Source organism: Phascolarctos cinereus, unplaced genomic scaffold (assembly GCF_003287225.1).
Source record: "Phascolarctos cinereus isolate Bilbo 61053 unplaced genomic scaffold, phaCin_HiC Scaffold_1;HRSCAF=81, whole genome shotgun sequence".
Taxonomy (NCBI): Eukaryota; Metazoa; Chordata; class Mammalia; order Diprotodontia; family Phascolarctidae; genus Phascolarctos; species Phascolarctos cinereus.
In genome coordinates this window covers 183,024,060-183,044,140 of record NW_027555514.1, presented here as the reverse complement: position 1 = coordinate 183,044,140, position 20,081 = coordinate 183,024,060, and the positions used below count along the sequence as shown (strand labels likewise).

Here is a 20,081-nt window from a genome sequence, read left to right as displayed (position 1 = left end):
AAACTCTATGTTCCTCAGGCATCTCAAAGTCAACAAGTCCAAAAGAGAATTCATTATCTTTCCCCAAAAACTCTTCCTTCTTCCCAACTTTTCTATTACTTTAAGGGTGTCACCTTGACTCCTCACTCAAATTCACCTCATATATCCAATTAATTGCCAAATATTGTATTTCTTTCTTCACATATCACATACATTACACCTTCTCTCCATTTATACAGCCATCACTCTAGACCACACTTTCATCATCTCTTGCCTGGACTATTATTGCAATAATCTTCCAACTGATATTCCTACCTCAAGTCCTTCTCAACTCTTCTCCTTCTTTTTGTTAGCTGCCAAAATGATGTTTCTGAAGTGTAAGTCTGACCATGTCATCCCTCTCTCCTACTCAATAATCCCAATGGCTCCCTCTTACTTCTAAAAGCAAGGTCCTTTGGCATTTATAGTTCTTCATAACCTTGCCCCTTCCTACTTATAGGACTCTTCATACTATAACTGACTTATACTGGTATGCAAGGAATAGCAACAAGGGCGTCTTGTGCCTTTTCATTGGCTGTCCCTCTTGTCCAGCATGCTCGCCCTCCTCACTTCTGCCTCTACATTTCTCTGGCTTCTTTCAAGATTTAAGTGAAATCTTATTTTCTTTTCTTTTTTTAATGCAATTGGTGTTAAATGACTTGCCCAGGGTCATACAGTTAGTTTGAGGCCAGATTTGAACTCATGAAGATAAGTCTTCCTGATGCCAAGCCTAGCACTCTATCCACCGTGCCACCTAGCTGCCCCAAATCCTATTTTCTGCAGGAAGTTTTTCCCAGCCCTGCAGCTGCTAATGCCTTCCTTCTGAAATTGCCTTCTATCTACTCTATATATTTTAAATATTCATGTATTTACACTTGTCTCCCCCATTAGAATGTGAGATCTTTGAAGTCAAGGATAGGTTTTTACCCTTGTTTGTATTCCCACAGCTTAGCAAAATGCCTGCCATAGAATAAAAGCATGAAAGTAAGTGTCTATTGACTAACTGGATGATGCCAATCAACCATTCAACAAATATTTATTAAGAACCTACCATGTGCTAGGCACTGTACTATGTAAAAAAATATTTATGGTCTTGGCCACTAACTGCTCTTCACACTGCCACCATTCATGGGAAGTACCAAACTCCTACAGCCTCCTATTTGCTACAGCCATCAAAATGCTTCCATGAAGAAAAAGATAAGGCATTCAGAATTATGACAAGTGGAGAGGGAAAGTATAAGGGACGTGACTATAAAATATAAGGACGTCCCTACAAAATATAAGGAAAGTATAAGGAAGGTAGTCTTCAGAGAAGCCATTTTGAAACAGAAAGTTTGAGAAAAAGAGAATGAATGGGAAGGGTCGGTCATACAGTCTATCCTACACCAAATTTCCATAAAGAATTTGGTGGAATGACTAATATGGAAATGTGTTTTGCATGATTGCAAATGATAACCTATATCAAACTGCTTACTGTCTCAGGGAGGAGGTAGAGAGAAAGAGAATTTGTTTTTTAATGAATGTCAAAATTTGTCTTTACACGTAATTGGGAAAAATAAAATTTTTTTTAGAAGTTAAAAAAAATAATTTGGTTGAGACTCTTGATTTCTTCCATTAAGGAAGGAGGAATTTCCTTCCCTAGATTCTTCATGATCTGTCATTTCATTTCCTTAGAGGAAACTACTCTTGAGATTTTTGAAACTATAGGCCTATCCTAGGCCCCATAATACCAGTGATATGAAATTGTTTTAGGAAGTTATAAGGAAAAAATTGTATAGCAGCATTATGGGATAGGGAGTGGATCACCATATCAGTCCTGATTAGTTTCCTTTTTCCCCTCAAAACTTTATCACTAAAATGCCAATAGAAATAGTCTTCTCATCTCATTCTGTTTCCACCATCTCCCTTCTTCTAATTAGTTGTTTCCCCTTTGCTACCTGATTTGGTAGCTGGATTTAAGATTGCTCCACACCTGAGTAGAAGAGAATCCCCCATGAGGATTCTGCTGCTTGGTGATCCATTTCACAATGCGAGATGCCATCGATAGGTCCTCAGGGGATGGGACAGGAAAGCCAGTGAGGTGTGCGAGGAGCACATAGGAAGTCATCTCCACTTCAGCAGAGGGAGCCTGGGAGTGATAGGAGTACGGTCCTGCTGGCGCCTGGGGTCTCTCTGGGCGCTGCCAGTAGACTGAGTTATCTTCAGGGTAAGAATAGAGTGTGAATCAATACCTACTAGTGTTTAATAAGAAGCAACTGTACAATTACACTAATTAATTAGAGCAGACCCAAAACTGCAACATGGTTTTAGCTACAGCTGCAATAATCAGCTCTTATACATTATTACTTCTTTGTTTTGTATCCAGACCTGTAATTCTATGTAGGCAACTCCATAAGATTTTGAGTCTCAGAGAAGGTGCCAATCTGAATTGGCAGAGGAAGCTTTTCATGAGTTCTCTCTACTCTGATGTAATTACGGGTCTGGTCGAAATAAAATAAAATGGCCCTGGCATGTGGGATTGTAGTAGCATGATTCACCTACTGTGTGTCTTCTACTGATCCTTCCCACTGTACAAGGTGAGACCTCAGGGAAAGCTTTGCTATAAAAACTCTGATCTTATTTTGTGTGAGTTGAGTAAGTAGTCCTGCTCATCAGAGAAATCCTGAACAAAGGCTGAGGGTTTAAACCCAGTAGCCCAGGAGCTCCTTCCTCTTCCTGGACAGAGCAGGGAATTAATGTGAGAAGAAAGTAGGAATTAGGATTAAAGTCCCCACAAGAGCCTCTCACCTTTCTTCACAGCTTCCTTGTCCAACGCTGCTAACACCTCTCCTCTTTTGGCGTGATTTCCTGCCAGGGCAAAGGCATAGGCCAATAATGCTTTGGTATAGACATTGCTCTCAGAGACCCCAGTTTGTTGCATTATCCAGGCTGACTCCAGGCAGAAAAGTGCATTCCGGACAACAGGGTGCTGTAAGAGAGGATGGAGAGAGGTCTTGACATACGTGTTGCCCCAAGGACAAGAACAAGGGAAGGAGTAGGACAGAAGCTTGACGTGGGCTACAGAATATAGGGGGTGACTCAAAAAAGAATTGAACACTTTCGAAAATGTATTATTTAATAACTAGGTTATATATGAACATGTCAAAACCAATCTGTAAGTGAAGAAAATGAAGAAATATAAAAATAATGATAATTTGGGACATACCATGCATTCATAAATGTCATATTCATTTCTGAAAATCTCAAATCCTTTTAAAAATGACCCTGAATAGTACCACTTGTTTTTAGTCCTTTCCCTTATCTTTGGGCTTCTTCATCCATTTCCTGTGGGCAAAGCTACCTATTGTTCATCTTTGAATGAACTATGGTTTATGAGGCTTTGCAAACATATGTAATGGGGTGGGGATAAATCAACTTAACCCATTCCTCTCCCCTCAAATCCCACAGCTCTAGTGCCCACAGTTCTACTCAAAATATTGATATTTTGGGTGAGATGCCATATTGCTGATCATTTCTTTTTATAGAAGCAACTGGGTATAATGAAATATTTCAGGGTGATGAGAGGTCACATACAGTGATAGCAAGAGGTATCTCCAGCAGAGAGATGGTGATGTAGGCAGAGAGCGTCAATTCATCTTCTACCCCACCCTGTAAAGAAGAGAGACAGAAATGCTCAGCTTTCAGATTTCCTAGAAGATGTCTCCGCTCACCTTAATTGTCACCACTTCCTCTTCTATTTCCCCAAGGAAGGTTTTCCCATATAGATATATCCCTATCAGACTACGAACCTCCATTAATTTCTCTCGTGCTGAGTGATGAAAAGTATTTATTTAGTCCTTATGTTCCAAGCCCTGTGCTATTGTGGATGCAAGTACAAAAAAAGAACAAGAATGACTGCCAGACCTAGTCTCTACCCTTGTTGACTATGGCCATCTCCCTCACATTCCATCCCAGGAGGTCTCATGCCCTTCCTTCCTTCAGTCATCTTTGATATGAACCATGTTACAAGACCAGCAGGACTTAAACCTTCTACTTACGCCTGTGCCTACACCTCACCTTAAGAGCATTGTTCAGCAGTGAACCTGAGCTTTGGAAGCAGCCGTTGTCTTTCTGTTTCCGTGACAGCCAAATGAGGGCTTGGTTGATATGAGTTTCATCTATGAAGATATATGGCTGAGACTGTGCAAAAGACTTGAGCACAAAAGCAGTAAGCCTGCCCAGGGAAAGAAACAGTAGAGGGCTGAAGTTTTTGTTTTGATAACATGATTCTACGCTCTTTTTTAGGCCTAGGTGCCATCTAATCCCAATGCCCACAAGAACCAGCTACTAGTAGAGCTTAGAACAGGATTTAATGCTTTTAATGTTGGAGTTTCTTCCTCATCCCATCCCCACACTTCCTCCACTAGCCTAAAATTAACCTTAATTCAATTTTTAACAATTTATGAAAGATCTACTATGTGTGGGGTGCTGCGCTGGCGATAGCTAAATGTAACAGTCTCTGCCTCAAAGGAACTTTCATTCCATTGGGGAATACAACATGGACCGAGAAGTAAATACAGGATAATTTAAGGATGGAAAGGGTGCATAGAGTTTGACGGTTAGGGTGGGGAACAGGTGGGGATCACAAAAGAAATGGTGAAGTGAACTAAGCCTTGAAATACGATAAAGTTTCTGAGACAGAGAGAAGAGGAGGGAGTTTCACTGGCTGTCCTCCATGCCAAGAACTCTCTCCCTCCTCATCTCTGCCTCCTGGCTTCCTTCAAGTCTCAGAGTCCCACCTTCTGCAAGGAGTTTTTCCCAGTCCTCCTTCATCTTAGTGCCTTCCCTCTGAGACTACTCCCAATTTATCCCAATACAGTATCTTATCTTGTTTATATACAATTGTTTTCATGTTGTCTCCTCCATTAGAAGTGTGAGCTCCTTGAGAGCAAGGACTGTTTGGGATTTTTTTGGTTGGTTGGGTTGTTTTTTGTTTGATTTTTTTTTGCCTTTCTTTGTACCCCAAGTGCTTAGCATATTGCCTAGCACATAGTAGGCACTTAAATGCTTGTTGATTTGACTTGACTAATGAGGAATCTCCCAGTTCTGTTTGGCTTCACCTTCCCTCTAATTCATTCTGTGAATTCAACCTTTGCCTTCAGGTTCTCTTTCTTATGGATGTAAAGGTCTGAGCTTTTATTTTTTTGAGGCTATTGAGGAAATTTTTGCTGTCTGATTACCAATTTGACAATTCCGTTTTATCTTTTTTCATGTATTTCCAGGATAAAAGAATTACTTCACTTACAGTTCTTGCCATATGATATGATCTTCAATATCTACCTGCCTCAAAAACTTTAAGCTTCCTTTTCCTCCCTGTCACCCCCTTACTCCATAGCTTTCTATTCATTTCTCTATCTTTCTACTTATTCTGTAAAATCATAGAATCCTAGAGTAGAAAGTCCTCAAAGGTGGCCCCCCACCTCTAGTGGCAGAGAACTCACTACCTATCAGGCTAGTCCATAGCTTTTCTGGACAGCTCTAATTATTAGGAAATTATGTCCTATTAAATTGAAATCTTCCTCTGTAATTTCTGTCCATTGGTTCCAGCTTCATCCTCACAGGCCAAGCATAATAAGTCTAATCCTTCTTTGGTCTTGGTCAAGAATAATTGTCTTACTTAAGACAAATTGGTAACATCTTCTCCGTAATGACCGATGCTTTTCTAGATTCAGCTCCTAGCCTTTCTAGATGATGGACAATGATATCCAGAGTAGGGGTCCAAACTATGGCCCAAGGGCGAAATTCTGCCCTGTGAGCTAAGAATGGTTTTTACATTTTAAAATAAAACTATTTTAAAATCTAAAAGTTACTCTGAGCTTGGATTTAGCCTTGGGGCCATAGTTTTCCTCCCCTCAAATTAGAGCAATAATAGAATTTCTCAGCTGGAAGGTCTTGGGTCATCCAGTATACTTTATACCTGAGCAGGAATCCCCTTTCACAGACTCTTAGCAGTAGCAATTCAGCCTTTGATTAAAGAACTCCCTTAACGGGGAACTGATTTCCCTGTTAGGCAGTCCATTTCACTTATGGACCACCATAGTCGTTAAGAAACTTTTTCCTGATACCAACTGGAAACCCGCCTCTCTGCAACACTTATCCATTTATGCCTTTTGGGGTGATATAAAACTTGCCTTACTTCTACATGGCAGACTTTCAAATAGTTAAAGACCGTTATCGTACCAATCTACCCCAAGTTTCCTTTTCTCTAGCATTACATTACCACTTCCTTCACCCAATCCTTGTCTGTCTCCTCTGGACATGTTCTAACTTGTGTCAAAGTGCTTCCTAAAACATGGGGGTTCAGAACTAAACCTAACACCCCAGATGTTGGAAAGCCAGGCAAAAACAAAGAGGAACTACACTGGCTTTGTTCTGGATACTCTGCTTCTATTTCTCCAGTCTGAAATTACATAAGATATTTTTAGCTGACATACCTTATTAGTGACCCATGTTGAACTTGCAGTCCACTAAATCAGGGTCTTTTTCATAGGAATTGTCTAAGAATTTCATGTATTTAATTAATATCTAATTGATATTATAATAACTTAATTATTAATTAATTTCCCCCAACCAATAACTGAACCTTGTTATCACAGGACCAGGAGTGACAATGGACAGCAAAACATCTTACCAGGTGTTACTCTCGCTATGGTGAAAGGTGCTGTAGGAGCCATCTGAGTGTTTATAGTTTAGCTGCCGCTGGTAACCTAAAATAAGATGTTTTATCAAATTCATCATTAGAAATATCTTATGGTGATCTAGGCTCTTTGTCAGTGTGGGCCAGGTCAGAGAGGGCACTGAAGTATATAAGAATAGTAATAACTAATCCTATTACACAAGATCCCCCAGGAGTGTGAAAGGTTCAAGTTCCAACACTCTTATTAGATGGTAAGGAAGGGTTGCCATGATGCCAGATGTTTTCCAGGGAATTGCTAACTCAAATATATTTGTGAAGGGAATAGCTAAAACCATGGGGTATAGTTTCCTTCCCTTGTCTTACCACTTTGGAGGAATCCAATTGCCTTGGACTTGATCTCTGGTGTTAGCTGGTTTGTTTCTTTCAAATAATTCAGGACATAAATGTTGGGAGCAAACAGGGCCATATTCTGCTCTCCACAGCCATAGGGCATCTTGAGGAGATTTTGTGTGTCTCTCACAGCAGATCCAAGGATGTCACCTGTGAAGTACATGATTTCTTGCTTTTCTTCATTTTTATTTTTTAGTGAGACAATTGGGGTTAAGTGACTTGCCCACGGTCACACAGATAGTAAACATCAAGTGTCTGAGGCTGGATTTGAGCTCAGGTCCTCCTGACTCCAGGGCCTGTGCTCTATCCGTTGTGCCACCTAGCTGCCCCTTGTGAAGTAAATGAGATGAGAAATCAGAGACACTAAATAGGAATATGCCTCAAAGACAAATAACTCATCTTTAAAATTGCAACTGAAAAAATGAGTTACAAGCAGTGAGGAAGTAAAAGTAGAGAGAATTTAGGAAGGGGATGGGTCTAGGGAAAGTTAAGAGAGTGAGGCAAATGAGAGAGATGTATAGTAATGTACAGTCAGTCCGTGATTAACGATGGCGTCAGGGCTGATGGTAGTTCTCCATGGAGAATTTCATAAAAACTGTAGGTGAGGTGGGAGCAAGCTGTACCAATCCTAAAAATTTACCAAGAGAATGGGGAAAGAGATAAATTGGGATTTTCCTAGTCTAGCTCAACGTCTTTTTTGTTGACCAGACACAGAATCTCTGAGTCTTCAGTCTACTGGGGTTTTTTTTGGATTTTATTTTGCTGTTAGTTTTGACCCAGTCTGCTCTTTAGACTTGGCTGTTCTCGTAGGCATATTGAGCTTCATGATCAGCAGTCTTGACTACCAATACCAGCTTTGCTTCTTACTTCTGACTATCAAACTGTATTTGTTGTTATGGCACCTCTCCTCTAGCCCCACTCCACACTGCAATGTCCCCACTAAAATCTCCATCACCACAAGAAGCCTTTGGTTAGCAACCATCAAAATCACATAGCTGCATGGGCAGGGCCAGAGAGAAAAGGACACATGAGCAAGAGAAAAATGAAAGACTATGGTGATGAATTGATAGATCAAATATGTAGTTGAAAGAAAGATGGCTCACTCACCCAGAACTGAGAAATAGGCTCTGGCTGATCCTTCCACGACATTTGGTGGGAGTTTCAGGGATACTTGTTCAGACAGCTCAGCATCTTGGGAAAGAAGTAAATCAGATACAAGGAAGAAAACTCTGTTGACATGTATGTCTCTACCTGAGGAGAACTATGACCAGGGGCTGTAACAGTGATCATTCATAAAAAGTCTTAATGATATTAATAGAATTGAAGAATGAGTCTTGGAAGGAACCTTTTCTCCTATGATACTATTCTCAGAGGCAGCTAGGCAGTACAGCTGACAGGGCATTGGACCTGGAGTCAAAAAGATCTGAATTCAAATTCTGCCTCGCTTATTACTACAGAAAAGTCACTTAAACTGTTGGCCTCAGTTTTCGCATCTGTAAAATGAAGATACTAACGGCACTTATCTCCCAGGACTGTTGTAAAGAGAAGATAATATGTGCAAAATGCTATGCAAACTTTAAAGCACCATATAAATACTAGCTACTATTAATAATTATTATTAATATTAACCATATTAATTAATTAAATTATAATTAATATTAATAATTATTATTATATGACAAGTCCTCACGGAGAACCACAAAAAGGAAACATTTCTTTCTTCTTTTTTTCTTTCTTCCTTTTGTTCCCTCCTTCTTCCTTTCTTCCTTCCTTCTCTTCTTTCTTCCTTCCTTCCTTCCTTCCTTCCTTCCTTCCTTTCTTCCTTTCTTTCTTGCACTCCTTGGATATATTCTAAGTACACGAGGAACCAAACAATGGGTTCTGTAGCCCACTATCATGCCATCTATTCCAGTAAACTCATCAGATTTCATTAGATACACTAGGGCATCATTTTAATAGGAACTTTTTAAAGATGAAAAAATAACAAAATTTGAATATTGATTGATAATAATATTTCTTTCGCTACTACTTCAGTCTTGCTAAATTTTATGAACTTGAGAGGTAGAAAATTAGTATTTATCTGACATGTCACATTTTCTTCAGGCCTTCTCTCTGCCATCTAAAGTCAATGTCAAGAATATCAACAACCAAACCAAACCACTTTTTGAAAAGAGCGAAAGAAATCAATGTTAATGTGCCATATGTGTTAGGAGAGACCACCTACTCTAGCTCCCGTATCCTGTTATGCTAAATATTTGCCAATGCTCATGTACTTGTTCTAAAATAGAAAACTATCAAGGGAGTGAGAATTATTGAGTCGTGTCCAGTTCTTCATGACTCCATTTGGGGTTTTCTTGGCAAACATACTAGAGTGGTTTGCCATTTCCTTCTTCAGCCTATCTTACAAATGAGGAAACAGAGGCAAACAGAGTTAAATGACTTGCCCAGAGTCACACAGCTAGCATAGGCTAGATTTGAACTCAGGAAGAAGAGTCTGCCTGACTCCAGGCCCAGAACTCTATCAACTATGCCACCTAGCTGCCTAGAATAAGAATAGGAAGGATAATAACTCATCTTTATAGAATGCATTAAGGTTTCCCAATCACTTTTACCATCACAATTCTGTGAAATCTGTAATGCAAATATTAATATTATAATTAGATTTATTATAAAATATAATTATAATTCTATAATATTATAATTAATATCAATGATGTTATGTGTGTTTAATATACAATTATCTAATATATTTACATATAGATTATTTAATATTTGCATGTAAAATACGTTTTATGGGTGAGGAAATTATACTTAGAGATGGCAATGATTTACCCAAATGTCACGCAGCTAGTAAAAGTCAGAGTCAAGATTCAAGCATTGATTTCTTGATAGTCAGCACACTTTCCCCCACATTTTGTCATTAACTTTTTAGCCCCTTCTCCATTGACTAATATAGCAACATGCCTACAGAGGTCATAGAGCAAATACTAATGATGCTGATGGTGAAAGTTCTAACAACTTGTTCTCCAGAATAGGGTTAAGTCCAAACTTGAATTACCTTTCCTTGTGGGATTTTCACCCTTTGGGTAAGATGATGGCTTTTTATATTGCCCCACCAAATCACCCCCCTTTCTCACAAGGTCATTGTAATTCAGTTTCTCCTGGGGTCACCCTCTAGCTACTGTCTATCCCATTCTCTTTTGGCTCTTACCTGTTGGACAAAGCATGGAGTTGAAAGCCTCCTCCTTTTCAATCCCTTCAGGCTTTGGGAGGAGAAAAGAAAAATGCAAAAAAAAAAATGAGAAGGAACCGAGATTTCGGGTGAAGAAAGTATGTAAGATAGTGGTATAAAGGAGGGAACTTCTGCTTGATACAGTGCTTTTGAGTTGGTCAACCACTCCTATTAGACTCTCACCTTGTTACTGGCTGGTTGCCTAGATGGGTTTTTGAGGTTCCCTATTGCCTCCAAGATCAAATACAAAAACCCTCTGCTTGGATTTTAGAGCCCCTCATAAGCTGGCCCCTTCCTACCTTTCTAGTCTTCTTACACCTTACACTCCCAGCCCATCCTCACATGCTCTGTAATCCAGGGACACTGGCCTCCTTGCTGCTCCTTAGACAAGATGCTCCAGGCATCTTCCACTGGTTGTCTGCCATCCCAGGAATGCTCTCCCTTCCCATCTCTGCTTCCTAGCTTCCCTCACTTTCTTTAAGTCATCACCAAAGTTCTGCTTTTTACAAGAAGCTTTCCCAGTCCTTAATCTTGGTACTTTCCATCTGGGACTACGCCCAATTTATTCTGTATAGATCTTGTTTCTACATAGTTGTTTTCATGTTGTCCCCCCCTGCCCCTTACACTGTAACATCTTTGAAAGTAGGAATTGTCTTTGCCTTTCTTTGTATTCCCAGTGCTTGCACATAGTAGGCACTTAATAAATGCTTGTTGACTGACTGACTGAATAAATGCTTCTCCATTTTGGGAAGTAGCATCAAAGGAGGTTCCATTCTTTCTATCATCTTGTTAGCTCTGAGCAAAGAGGAGAAAGGAAAGGAAGAAAGAGAAAAGGAAAAATACGGATAAATAATAGATAAGAGGACAAAGAAAATCAATACGCTCTAAATAAACCTGGACCAATGTTTAGTCTGTGAAAAAAAATAATAACTTAAAGGCAAGAAATAAACAGGCTGTTTGTTCACTATTGAGAAATTTCTCTCATTATGGTTTTTTTCCTTGTGCCATGTGCTGGTAAATTAGAAATACCATTCTGGAGCTGGAATAGAACCTAAAGATCATCAAGTCACAAAGGATCATAGAATCTCAGAGTTATGAGGGAGCTCAGAGTCTGCTCAGTCCAAACTATATCTGGCCAACAGTCCCTTCTACAACATTTCCAAAGAGTGGCCAACCAGTCTTTTACTTAGTAGTCAACAAAATGGCACAGTGGTTAGAGTGTGGGACCTGGAGTCAGGAAGATTTAAGTCCAAATCCACCTTCATGTGAGCCTAGGCAAGTCACTTAACCTCTCTTAGCCTCAGTTTCCTCATCTGTAAAATGAGGATAACAATAGCCCCCACGTCCCCAGGGTTGTTGTGAAGATCAAATGAAATAACATTTGTAAAGCACTTTGCAAAGCTTTATCCTAGTCAATAACCTATGGTCACTATCCCTTTTGCCAGTATTACTACTAAAATTTGATTATAGATGGAACATAGTACTCTAGTTCTAGTGTGATCAGGGCAAAGTATTATCATCTCACTAAAGCAAATAGAGTTTAAATGACTTTCCCCCTTAGCACATCTAGTAATTATCTGAGACTGGGTGCATGTTCCTGCACTCTATCCACTGTACCACCTAGATGCCCTAACCTGAAACCTAAGGGTTTAAAAATTACCAACTTTGCAAATGAGGGAAGGTGTTTTTTAGGGAAATATTTTATCATATGGTTTGGAAAACCTTATTTATCAATATTGTTTGAACCTAGAAATTGGCCAGTCTTGGGAGATACTCCGAGGGAAGCTGGATGGTTGCAGGGAATGCTTGGATCCCACCCATATCTTGGGTTCACTCAATGCCTGTGTTTTGGGTTCCCCAAATTTAAACTGCTGTGCTTACAATTTAATGGATTGAGTTGTTTGGAAACTGCCCTCTCTACAATATAGCTTAACTGCTATGCACAGTTCCTAAAGGTACTCTTCTCAGAACCCCTATATAATGTAAATTTTGCAGAGATTGGGGAGAGAATTTTCTTTCAGTTTCGCCCCTCTACCAAATGGCCAAATAAATTTCTCTCTAAAACTATTTCAGATTTTTGGGGTTCATTCTTGTGACTAACAATTATGATGAGCAGTGGTGGGATCTCCCTGGTGGTTGCCTAGAATAAACTTGAAGTCTCTCCAAGACCATGGAGGCTGAGTAAATATTTAATTGGGTATGTTTTGCTTTGAAGTAGACAATAATAATTTACTGTTTGGAGGGGAAAAGTATCAGACTCCTTAAGTTGTTCTTATACGTGAAGTGCCCTGGGACATCCTATTTGGTCAGAGTTATAAGATCTTACCAACTCAGTGAGAGAAGCTGCTGACAATGAAGTAGGATGCATACATGAAAAATATTTTCAATCTGAATTTGTGGTAAACTTCATATCCTAAGCAACTAGACAAATGGACTTTGAGTCTTGCCATCTCCTTGCTAATAGTTATATATTCATACATAAGATTAGGTCTTTAAAGTATCTCATTCTTTCAATATGATACAAAGGTAATATATATCCTCAAAAGGGAGGGAACAGGATGAAGATACAAATTATTAAAATTGTAATGGAGATAGTAAGTTTCACTTTGAGAAGGCAACAAGATTAGACTGTTTTCTCTAAGAATAAGGATATGATTAGCTTGCAAATGTTTCTAATGGGATATACTGGCTTTGAGCACGTCTTAATAATAAATTCTCAAAATTGGATTCAGGATTTTACATGTAAAATTGTATTAATGATAAAGAAAGTTTTAAATCATGGTTTTTCCTGTTTTAGAGACTCTGTCTGATAATATCGAGAGACAGAAGGGCTCGTTTTCAAAGTAAAAGATCCTCATGGATCTTTTTAGTATTCTTCCTTCGGCCTGTTGAAGGAATTGTCCATATCATGGAACAGGGTTCAGGTAAAGATAGATCAAGTGGTACAGGGAAACTGAAATTCTCTGAACTTTCAGGTGAATTATGGGTTCCTCATTTGATATTCTTCTTAAAGCTCTGTTGTTAGTAGGATTAGCTCCATAAGGTTTGAGCTAGTTTTCACCACATGAAGTAGTTATTAGAAAATCAAATTTAGGAGGTTGTATTAAATTGTGTTAAGTCCTTTTTCTGGCAGATTTTAGCAGAATTACCTAGGGAATCTCTGCAGGTGACTTAGAACCAGAGAAGCAGATCCGAAGGAAACCTTTCCAGAGCTGCCCTGAGAATAAGGTCTAATCCAGAATTTCCAAGGAAAGATGTCTCCAGGGACCAGACAACTACATATGACAGATGGAACTCAAGATGAAATATGCTGATTAAATGACATTTAATGTTACAAGTGGGTTACAAGAAGACCTTATGTTATTTAATCTTGATGATCATTTGGCTTTGATGTTTCATGGTATTAATGTTTGCCTGCAAGAAAGGCACATCCAAATTCCTTTTATTTTTTCTTCAGGAATCAAGGCCATTCTTCCTGAACTTTTTGGTCCACAGAAAGTCTGTGTTCTATTTATATTAACTTTACCTGATCAAAACTTGACTTATGGAATGATAATGTTAACTGTTTGAAATTCCTCCAACAGAAGCCAAATGGAAGTTTGAGCTTCCTAAAATGATCTAGTTACTTGTCAGAAACCAAGCTAATTATATAAGGAAGGATTTCTTTAACACTGAGCTTCTTGATTACCTTGGTGACATGTAAATCTCCCCTCTCAATCAAGCCATTCTGAATCCTCTAAATGAAGATTTAATCCATAACCTGACTTAGTTTACCTATGTCTAATGATCTTTGTCTCCTGAAGGGATGTATGAGATCATGACTGCTTAACTATGTTTGTTCAACTTTTATGACATTGAAGGTAGCATGGGATTATGATTTTTTTGTGATACTCATGGCCATAGTACAGTTGTTTCTTGTTGTAAAGTTTAAGTACTCTGATTTACAGCCCCTGAAACTTTTGCAAATTAATCCCTCTAACTATGAGACTTTGGGAAAAGTTTGTCACCAGTCTGGCCCCTACCTCTCCTTAAAGGAATTCTATCTAGCTCTTGATGAGACAGGTAGTGAGGAGGACAATATTTGGAATGTTTCAGCAGGAGAGGCAATCAAAAGGATAGGAATGTTTTTCAGGTGTAGAGAACAATGTGAAAAAATGTATGGAGACAGGAAAGAGTAGGGCTTGACCATGGTATAATGAGTAATGCAGTTTGCAGGCTAAATAGAAGGTAGGATACAGCCAGATGGTAGAGGTTCTTAAGTGCTAGGCTAAAGAATTTGAATTTCACTCACACAAGCCACAGAAAGCCATTGAAGGGATTTGAGCAGAAAAGTGACATGACCAGATCTATATATTTGGGAAGATTAATCTGGGAGGGAATCTACTGCAGTAATTCAGGTGGGCGTCATAAAAGCTTGCTCTAGAAATGTGGTTGTGAAAAAAAAGAAGAGAGGCCATTTCCTGTGCCTATAATAAATGAATGAATATCAAAGATATTGTGATAGACAGAACTTGACAACCAACTGGATGGTGGAGGTGAGCAAGAGAGAGAGTGCAAAGATAATAATGCCCAGTTTGTCCAAGTTCTTAAAGCTGATTAGTGGCTGAGCCAATTAGAGCTGAGACTGAAATCATTGTCTCTTCTTACTTAAAGGCTAAGCGCGTTAGCAAGGGATTTGTGGTCATCTTGATGCTTTCCCGAGGATGTAACATAACCCACAGGGATATGCTACTGACATACCTCGACTAACAATTCTTTGATGACTGTATCCTTCCTTCCACCCTCAGGAACCGTAACCAATTCATTATGACACAGTTCTTGGGATTCCACTGCCTCTGCACTTGTAACGAAAGTAATATTTCCTGAAAAAAAAAGAGAGACAGAGAGAGAGATAAGTACATTTCTCTACCACCCTGCATCCTCTAATTCCTACAATTCTCTGCCTTGGGATCAGTTTCCAGAGCATGCTGAGACCCCAGGTTATATTACTATTATTATTATTATATTATTATTATTATTAACACCAATAACTTACCATAAGGTTTACAAAGCACTTTCCCTCCAAGGACACAGGTAGGGTATGGCAAGTACTATAATCCCATTTTACAAATGATAAAACTGAGGCTAGGAGTGGTAAAAGGACTTGCCTATGCTAATTATTGTTGGTCCTGGGGTATGGATCGGGTCTCTGGACTTTAAGCTCAGCATTTTTGTCAGCATACTCTTCTATCTCTAAAAAGAATAGCAATTTCCCTTTCCATAGCACTTAAGGCTTGGAAAGAACTGTCCTCACAGCTACCTTAGGAAACAGATAGGGCAATTACCATAATTTCTATTTTACAGGTAAGGAGAAGAAGACCTAGTGAGGTTAAATGACTTAACCGGTCATTAAAATTCTATATTTGCATTTATAGGCACATAGGTGAGAATGTGCTTTTCTCCTTTTTTTTCAAAATAAATTTTATTGGGGCAGCTAGGTGTACTAGCTGTGTGACCCTGGGCAAGTCACTTAACCCCAATCATCTCACTAAAAAAAAAAAAGCAAAATAAATTTTATTATATCTTTTTGGTTTTACATCACCCATATTTCCACTGTATCCTTTTCCCTTCCTCCTATACCTTGAGAGCCACCCTTTTACAACAAAGAATTTTTAAAAAGGAAAAAAATAGGTCAGCAAAACTAATCAACTATTTTTAAAGTGTGATATGTTATGTAGTTTTCCACACCCATAAGCCACCACTCTTCAAAGAAGTAGAGGGAAGTACCTTCTCATTCTTCTTTGGGACTAAGTGCGGTCATCACAATTCCACATCATTCTATTTTAAATAACTTTTTTTTAACAAATCACATAAAATTTGAAATTTAGTGATTTCTAAAATTTAGAGGCCTATTATAATGATGTCCTAAGCTATAAATTATTAGTTTGGGTATAAATTTACTCTTTATCTCATGATGTGAGGAGAACAGGAGTTGTGAAGTAGCCAATATTGGAGGTCAAATGACATTAAATCCCACCCAGTGCAACATGACAAGTAGAATGAAAAGATGGTGGAAAAGTCAGTTACATAGACTGAGAAAGTGAAGAGGAGAACCAGGGGGAGGGGTTCCATAAATTCTCGTGATCCCAAAAGCAGACGCTGTCTTCTCTTTTACTGGATCCACCTCCAGATCACATCCTCTCATCCTATATGTCCCTGAAGGTTCATCCTGGGCTTTCTTCTCTTCTGCCTCCCTATTACTTCACTAGGTGATCTTATCAGCTTCTATGGATTTAATTATCATTTCTTTTTTTTGTTTGTTTGTTTTGGCCAGAGTCACACAGCTAGTGAGCAGCATCTGAGGCTGGATTTGAACTCAGGTCCTCCTAACTCCAGGGCCAGTGCTCTATCCACTACACCACCTAGCTGCCCCTTAATTATCATTTCTAAGCTTGATGATTCACGAATCTACCTATCTTGCCCCCACCTCTCTGCTGACCTCTAATCCCCAACTGCTTGTCAGACATCTGTCATAAACTCAATATGTTCAAAACAGATCTCTTTATCTTTCCCACTAAACCCAACCCAGTGGTACAAAGGATAGTGCTAGGCCTAGAGTCAGGAGGACTCATCTTTCTGAGTTCAAATCTGCCCTCAGACACTTACTACCTGTGTGACTCTGGGCAAGTCACTTAACCCTGTTTACCTTGGTTTCATCATCTGTAAAATGAACTGAGAAGGAAATGTCAAACTACTCTAGTATCTTTGCCAAGAAAACCCCCAAAATGGAGTCACACAAAATTAGACATGAATGAAATGATTAGATTAGATGATTTTTTTTTTGGCTAGGCAATGGGGTTAAGTGACTTGCCCAGGATCACACAGCTAGTAAGTGTCCACCTAGCTGCCCCATGAATGAAATGACTAAATAACAACAGCAAACCCTCCCTACTTTCTTTTCTCCTTTCTCCCCACCTTCTATCTTCCCTGTTACTGCAGAGATTAACACCAGTCTCTCAGGCTCAAAACCAAGGAGTCATCCTAGATTCTTCACCAGCTCTCATTTCCCATATCCAAACTGGCATCAATGACTATGGATTTTACCTTTGTAACACCTCTCAAATACAGCCCTTACTCTCCTCTGACACTACCACCAGTCTAGTGCAAGCCCTGATCACTTCACACCTGGTCTACTGCCACAGCCTGCAGGTAGGTCTGCCTGCCTCAAGTCTTTCCCCACTCCAATCCATCCTCCATTCAGCCACTACCGGGATTTTCCTAAAGTGCAGGTCTGATCATGAGGTCACCCCTCTACTCAAGACTCTCCAGTGGCTCCCTATCGCCTCCAGGAACAAATGCAAAAAGCTGTGTTTGGCTTCCAAAGCCCTTCACAAGCTAACCCTCTCTGCCTTTCCAGTCTTCTTAGCCTTACTCTTCAACGTGTACTTTTGGATTTGGTGACACTGGGCTCCTGACTGTTCCACAAACAAGACACTCCATCTCTCAGCTTTGGGCATTTTCTCTGGCTGTTCCCCAGGCCTGGAAGACCCTCCCTCCTCAACTAACTCTGTCTGCTCATTTCCTGGCTTCCTTTAAATTTCAACTAAAATCTCATCTTTTAAAGGAAGTCTTTCCCAACCTCTCTTAATTCTAGTGTCTTCTCTCTGTTAATTATTTCTTATTTATCCTGTATATAGCTTGTTTATGTATATATTTGTTTACACGTTGTATCACCCATTAGATTGTGAGCTCCTTGAAGGCCGGGACTGTCTTTTTCCTCCTTTTGTATCCCTGGTGCTTAGCACAATGCCTGGCACGTAGTAGGCACACAGTAGGCGCTTGATTGCTTGATTCAAGGAGGCTGAATCACTTACCTAATGATTTGGGAGTCACAGCCCATGAGAATGTTTGATGCTGATTTCCACAGACACAGGGAGACACATCACCATTTTCCTTGGGAACAGCTGAGAATGTGGAAGAGACCACCAGCTGTACTTTGACCTGACAACCACAGTAGGGTGGACGGATAAAAGAAATCAGCAAATTAAAAACACAGAAGGATAGTCAGACTTTTAGGTCTAGGCTAAATGATTAGGTCTGTAGGGATTAGAGTTGGAGAGATAAGAGTTTGAGGGATTAGTTGGGCTTTAGAATTCACAGGACTGCAGAGAGTATAAATAATTGGATTAAAATAATTTTCTTTTTATTAAAATAAATAATCTTCTGTCTCTCAGGGCTTCACCACCGTGCTTCAACTGTATTCATACCTTAGAATTGTCCTCCAATCTTATGGCCCCTTCTCTCACCCTCTTCTGGGTGAGTTTTTCCTAGAACTTACATTTTGAGGAAAGGTCCCAGGCCAGCCATCTTTTCTCAGCCTTGCTTCTGACTCTCCAGACTTTACCACCCTTCCATGACCTGGGTACTTTCCCACTCCCTTTTCCAGCTGTTTTAGAATATAAGTTATATGATCTATCAATCTATCTGTCTGTCCATCTATCTATCTATCTATCCTATCTATGTATCTATCCTATCTATCCTATCTGTCTGTCCATCTATCTATCTGTCCATCTATCTAACAACCTGTCTGTTCATTCATCCATCCACTCATCCATCCATCCATCCATCCATCCACCTATCTATCTGTCCGTCTATTTGTCTATCTAATCTTTTTATCAGTTCTCTATATAAGCTCCATATTGAGGACAGAGAGCGTCTTCTTTTCCATTTGTATTTGTATCCCCAGTGCCTGGCATATAATAAACCCTTACTGAGATAAATTTAAGTTGCAGGAAAAATATAAACTATCATATTAAGATATCACAAGTTTTGTTTTGGTATTATTAGTATTTGTGGCACACAACATGAGAAATGCCATTTCAGGAAATTAGAATTAAAGTTTAAGGTCAGTGGTTCAGAAACCAGCTGTAACTTGAGCCTTCAGAGGCAGTGCGGCATAATGTATAGCGATACATTAGGTGTTCCTGACACCTACACATGTTGATTGTGTAGCCCTAGATAAGAGACTTCCCTCTCAGTGCTCTTGCAGAATAGATACTGATACGCATTGGTGGAGGGATTTCCCTCATTTGACATTCCCTATACAACAGTTGAAACAGATCCAATTTTAACAAATAACACAATATTTAAAAAATAACATTTATATAGCACCTTAAGGTTTGCAAAGCACTTTACATGTGTTATCTCATTAGATTCTCACCACTACTCCATGAAGTGGGTCCCATAATTATCTCCATTTTACAGATAAGGAAACTGAGGCTGAGAGAGAGGAAATGAATTGCATAAGCCCACATAGCTAGTGAATGCCTGAAATAGGATTTGAAATCAGGTTTTCCTAACATGGACTTCATAAGTATAATGGATATCATACTGTTTGCCTTCTCAGTGAGTGCAGGAAGAGCTGGAGGGAAAGAGAGAATTCAGAACTCAAAACTTTAAAAAAATGAATCAATAATAAAAGTTGGGGGGAAAAAAGAAAGAAACTAGACCTTTCTGATTCCAAGTTCAGCATTCCACCTAATATGCTAACTAGCTGAAGAAAGTCTGTCTCCCTCTGGGCATCTTTATCAAAATGATTATTAAAATATCCTCAGTGCATCTCTGCCAGTGTCAATTATTCTAAAATTGCCTTTTCCTTCTCTTTTCCCCTGAATCTATCTAGGAGAATAGAAGCAACTTGATGAGATATTATATGAGCAATTAGGTGGTTAAAGCACAGAATGTAAAGTTAGGAAGACCTGAGTTCAAATCCTGCCTCAGAAACTT

General features: G+C 39.3%; 1 protein-coding gene across 1 annotated transcript in view; it reads right to left on the bottom strand.

Annotated features, from left to right (window-relative positions):
* A2M (alpha-2-macroglobulin) overlaps nt 1–20,081 on the bottom strand; it is a 70,226-nt gene that overhangs the window by 9,945 nt on the left and 40,200 nt on the right. Inside the window, exons 20-29 of the mRNA XM_020994244.2 lie at nt 18,170–18,296; nt 15,057–15,178; nt 10,296–10,347; nt 8,192–8,275; nt 7,058–7,234; nt 6,689–6,764; nt 4,075–4,231; nt 3,592–3,666; nt 2,806–2,986; nt 1,991–2,217 (exon numbers count right to left, since the gene is read on the bottom strand). Coding sequence (XP_020849903.1) covers nt 1,991–2,217; nt 2,806–2,986; nt 3,592–3,666; nt 4,075–4,231; nt 6,689–6,764; nt 7,058–7,234; nt 8,192–8,275; nt 10,296–10,347; nt 15,057–15,178; nt 18,170–18,296 — 1,278 coding nt within the window. The remainder of the gene's footprint in view (nt 1–1,990; nt 2,218–2,805; nt 2,987–3,591; nt 3,667–4,074; nt 4,232–6,688; nt 6,765–7,057; nt 7,235–8,191; nt 8,276–10,295; nt 10,348–15,056; nt 15,179–18,169; nt 18,297–20,081) is intronic.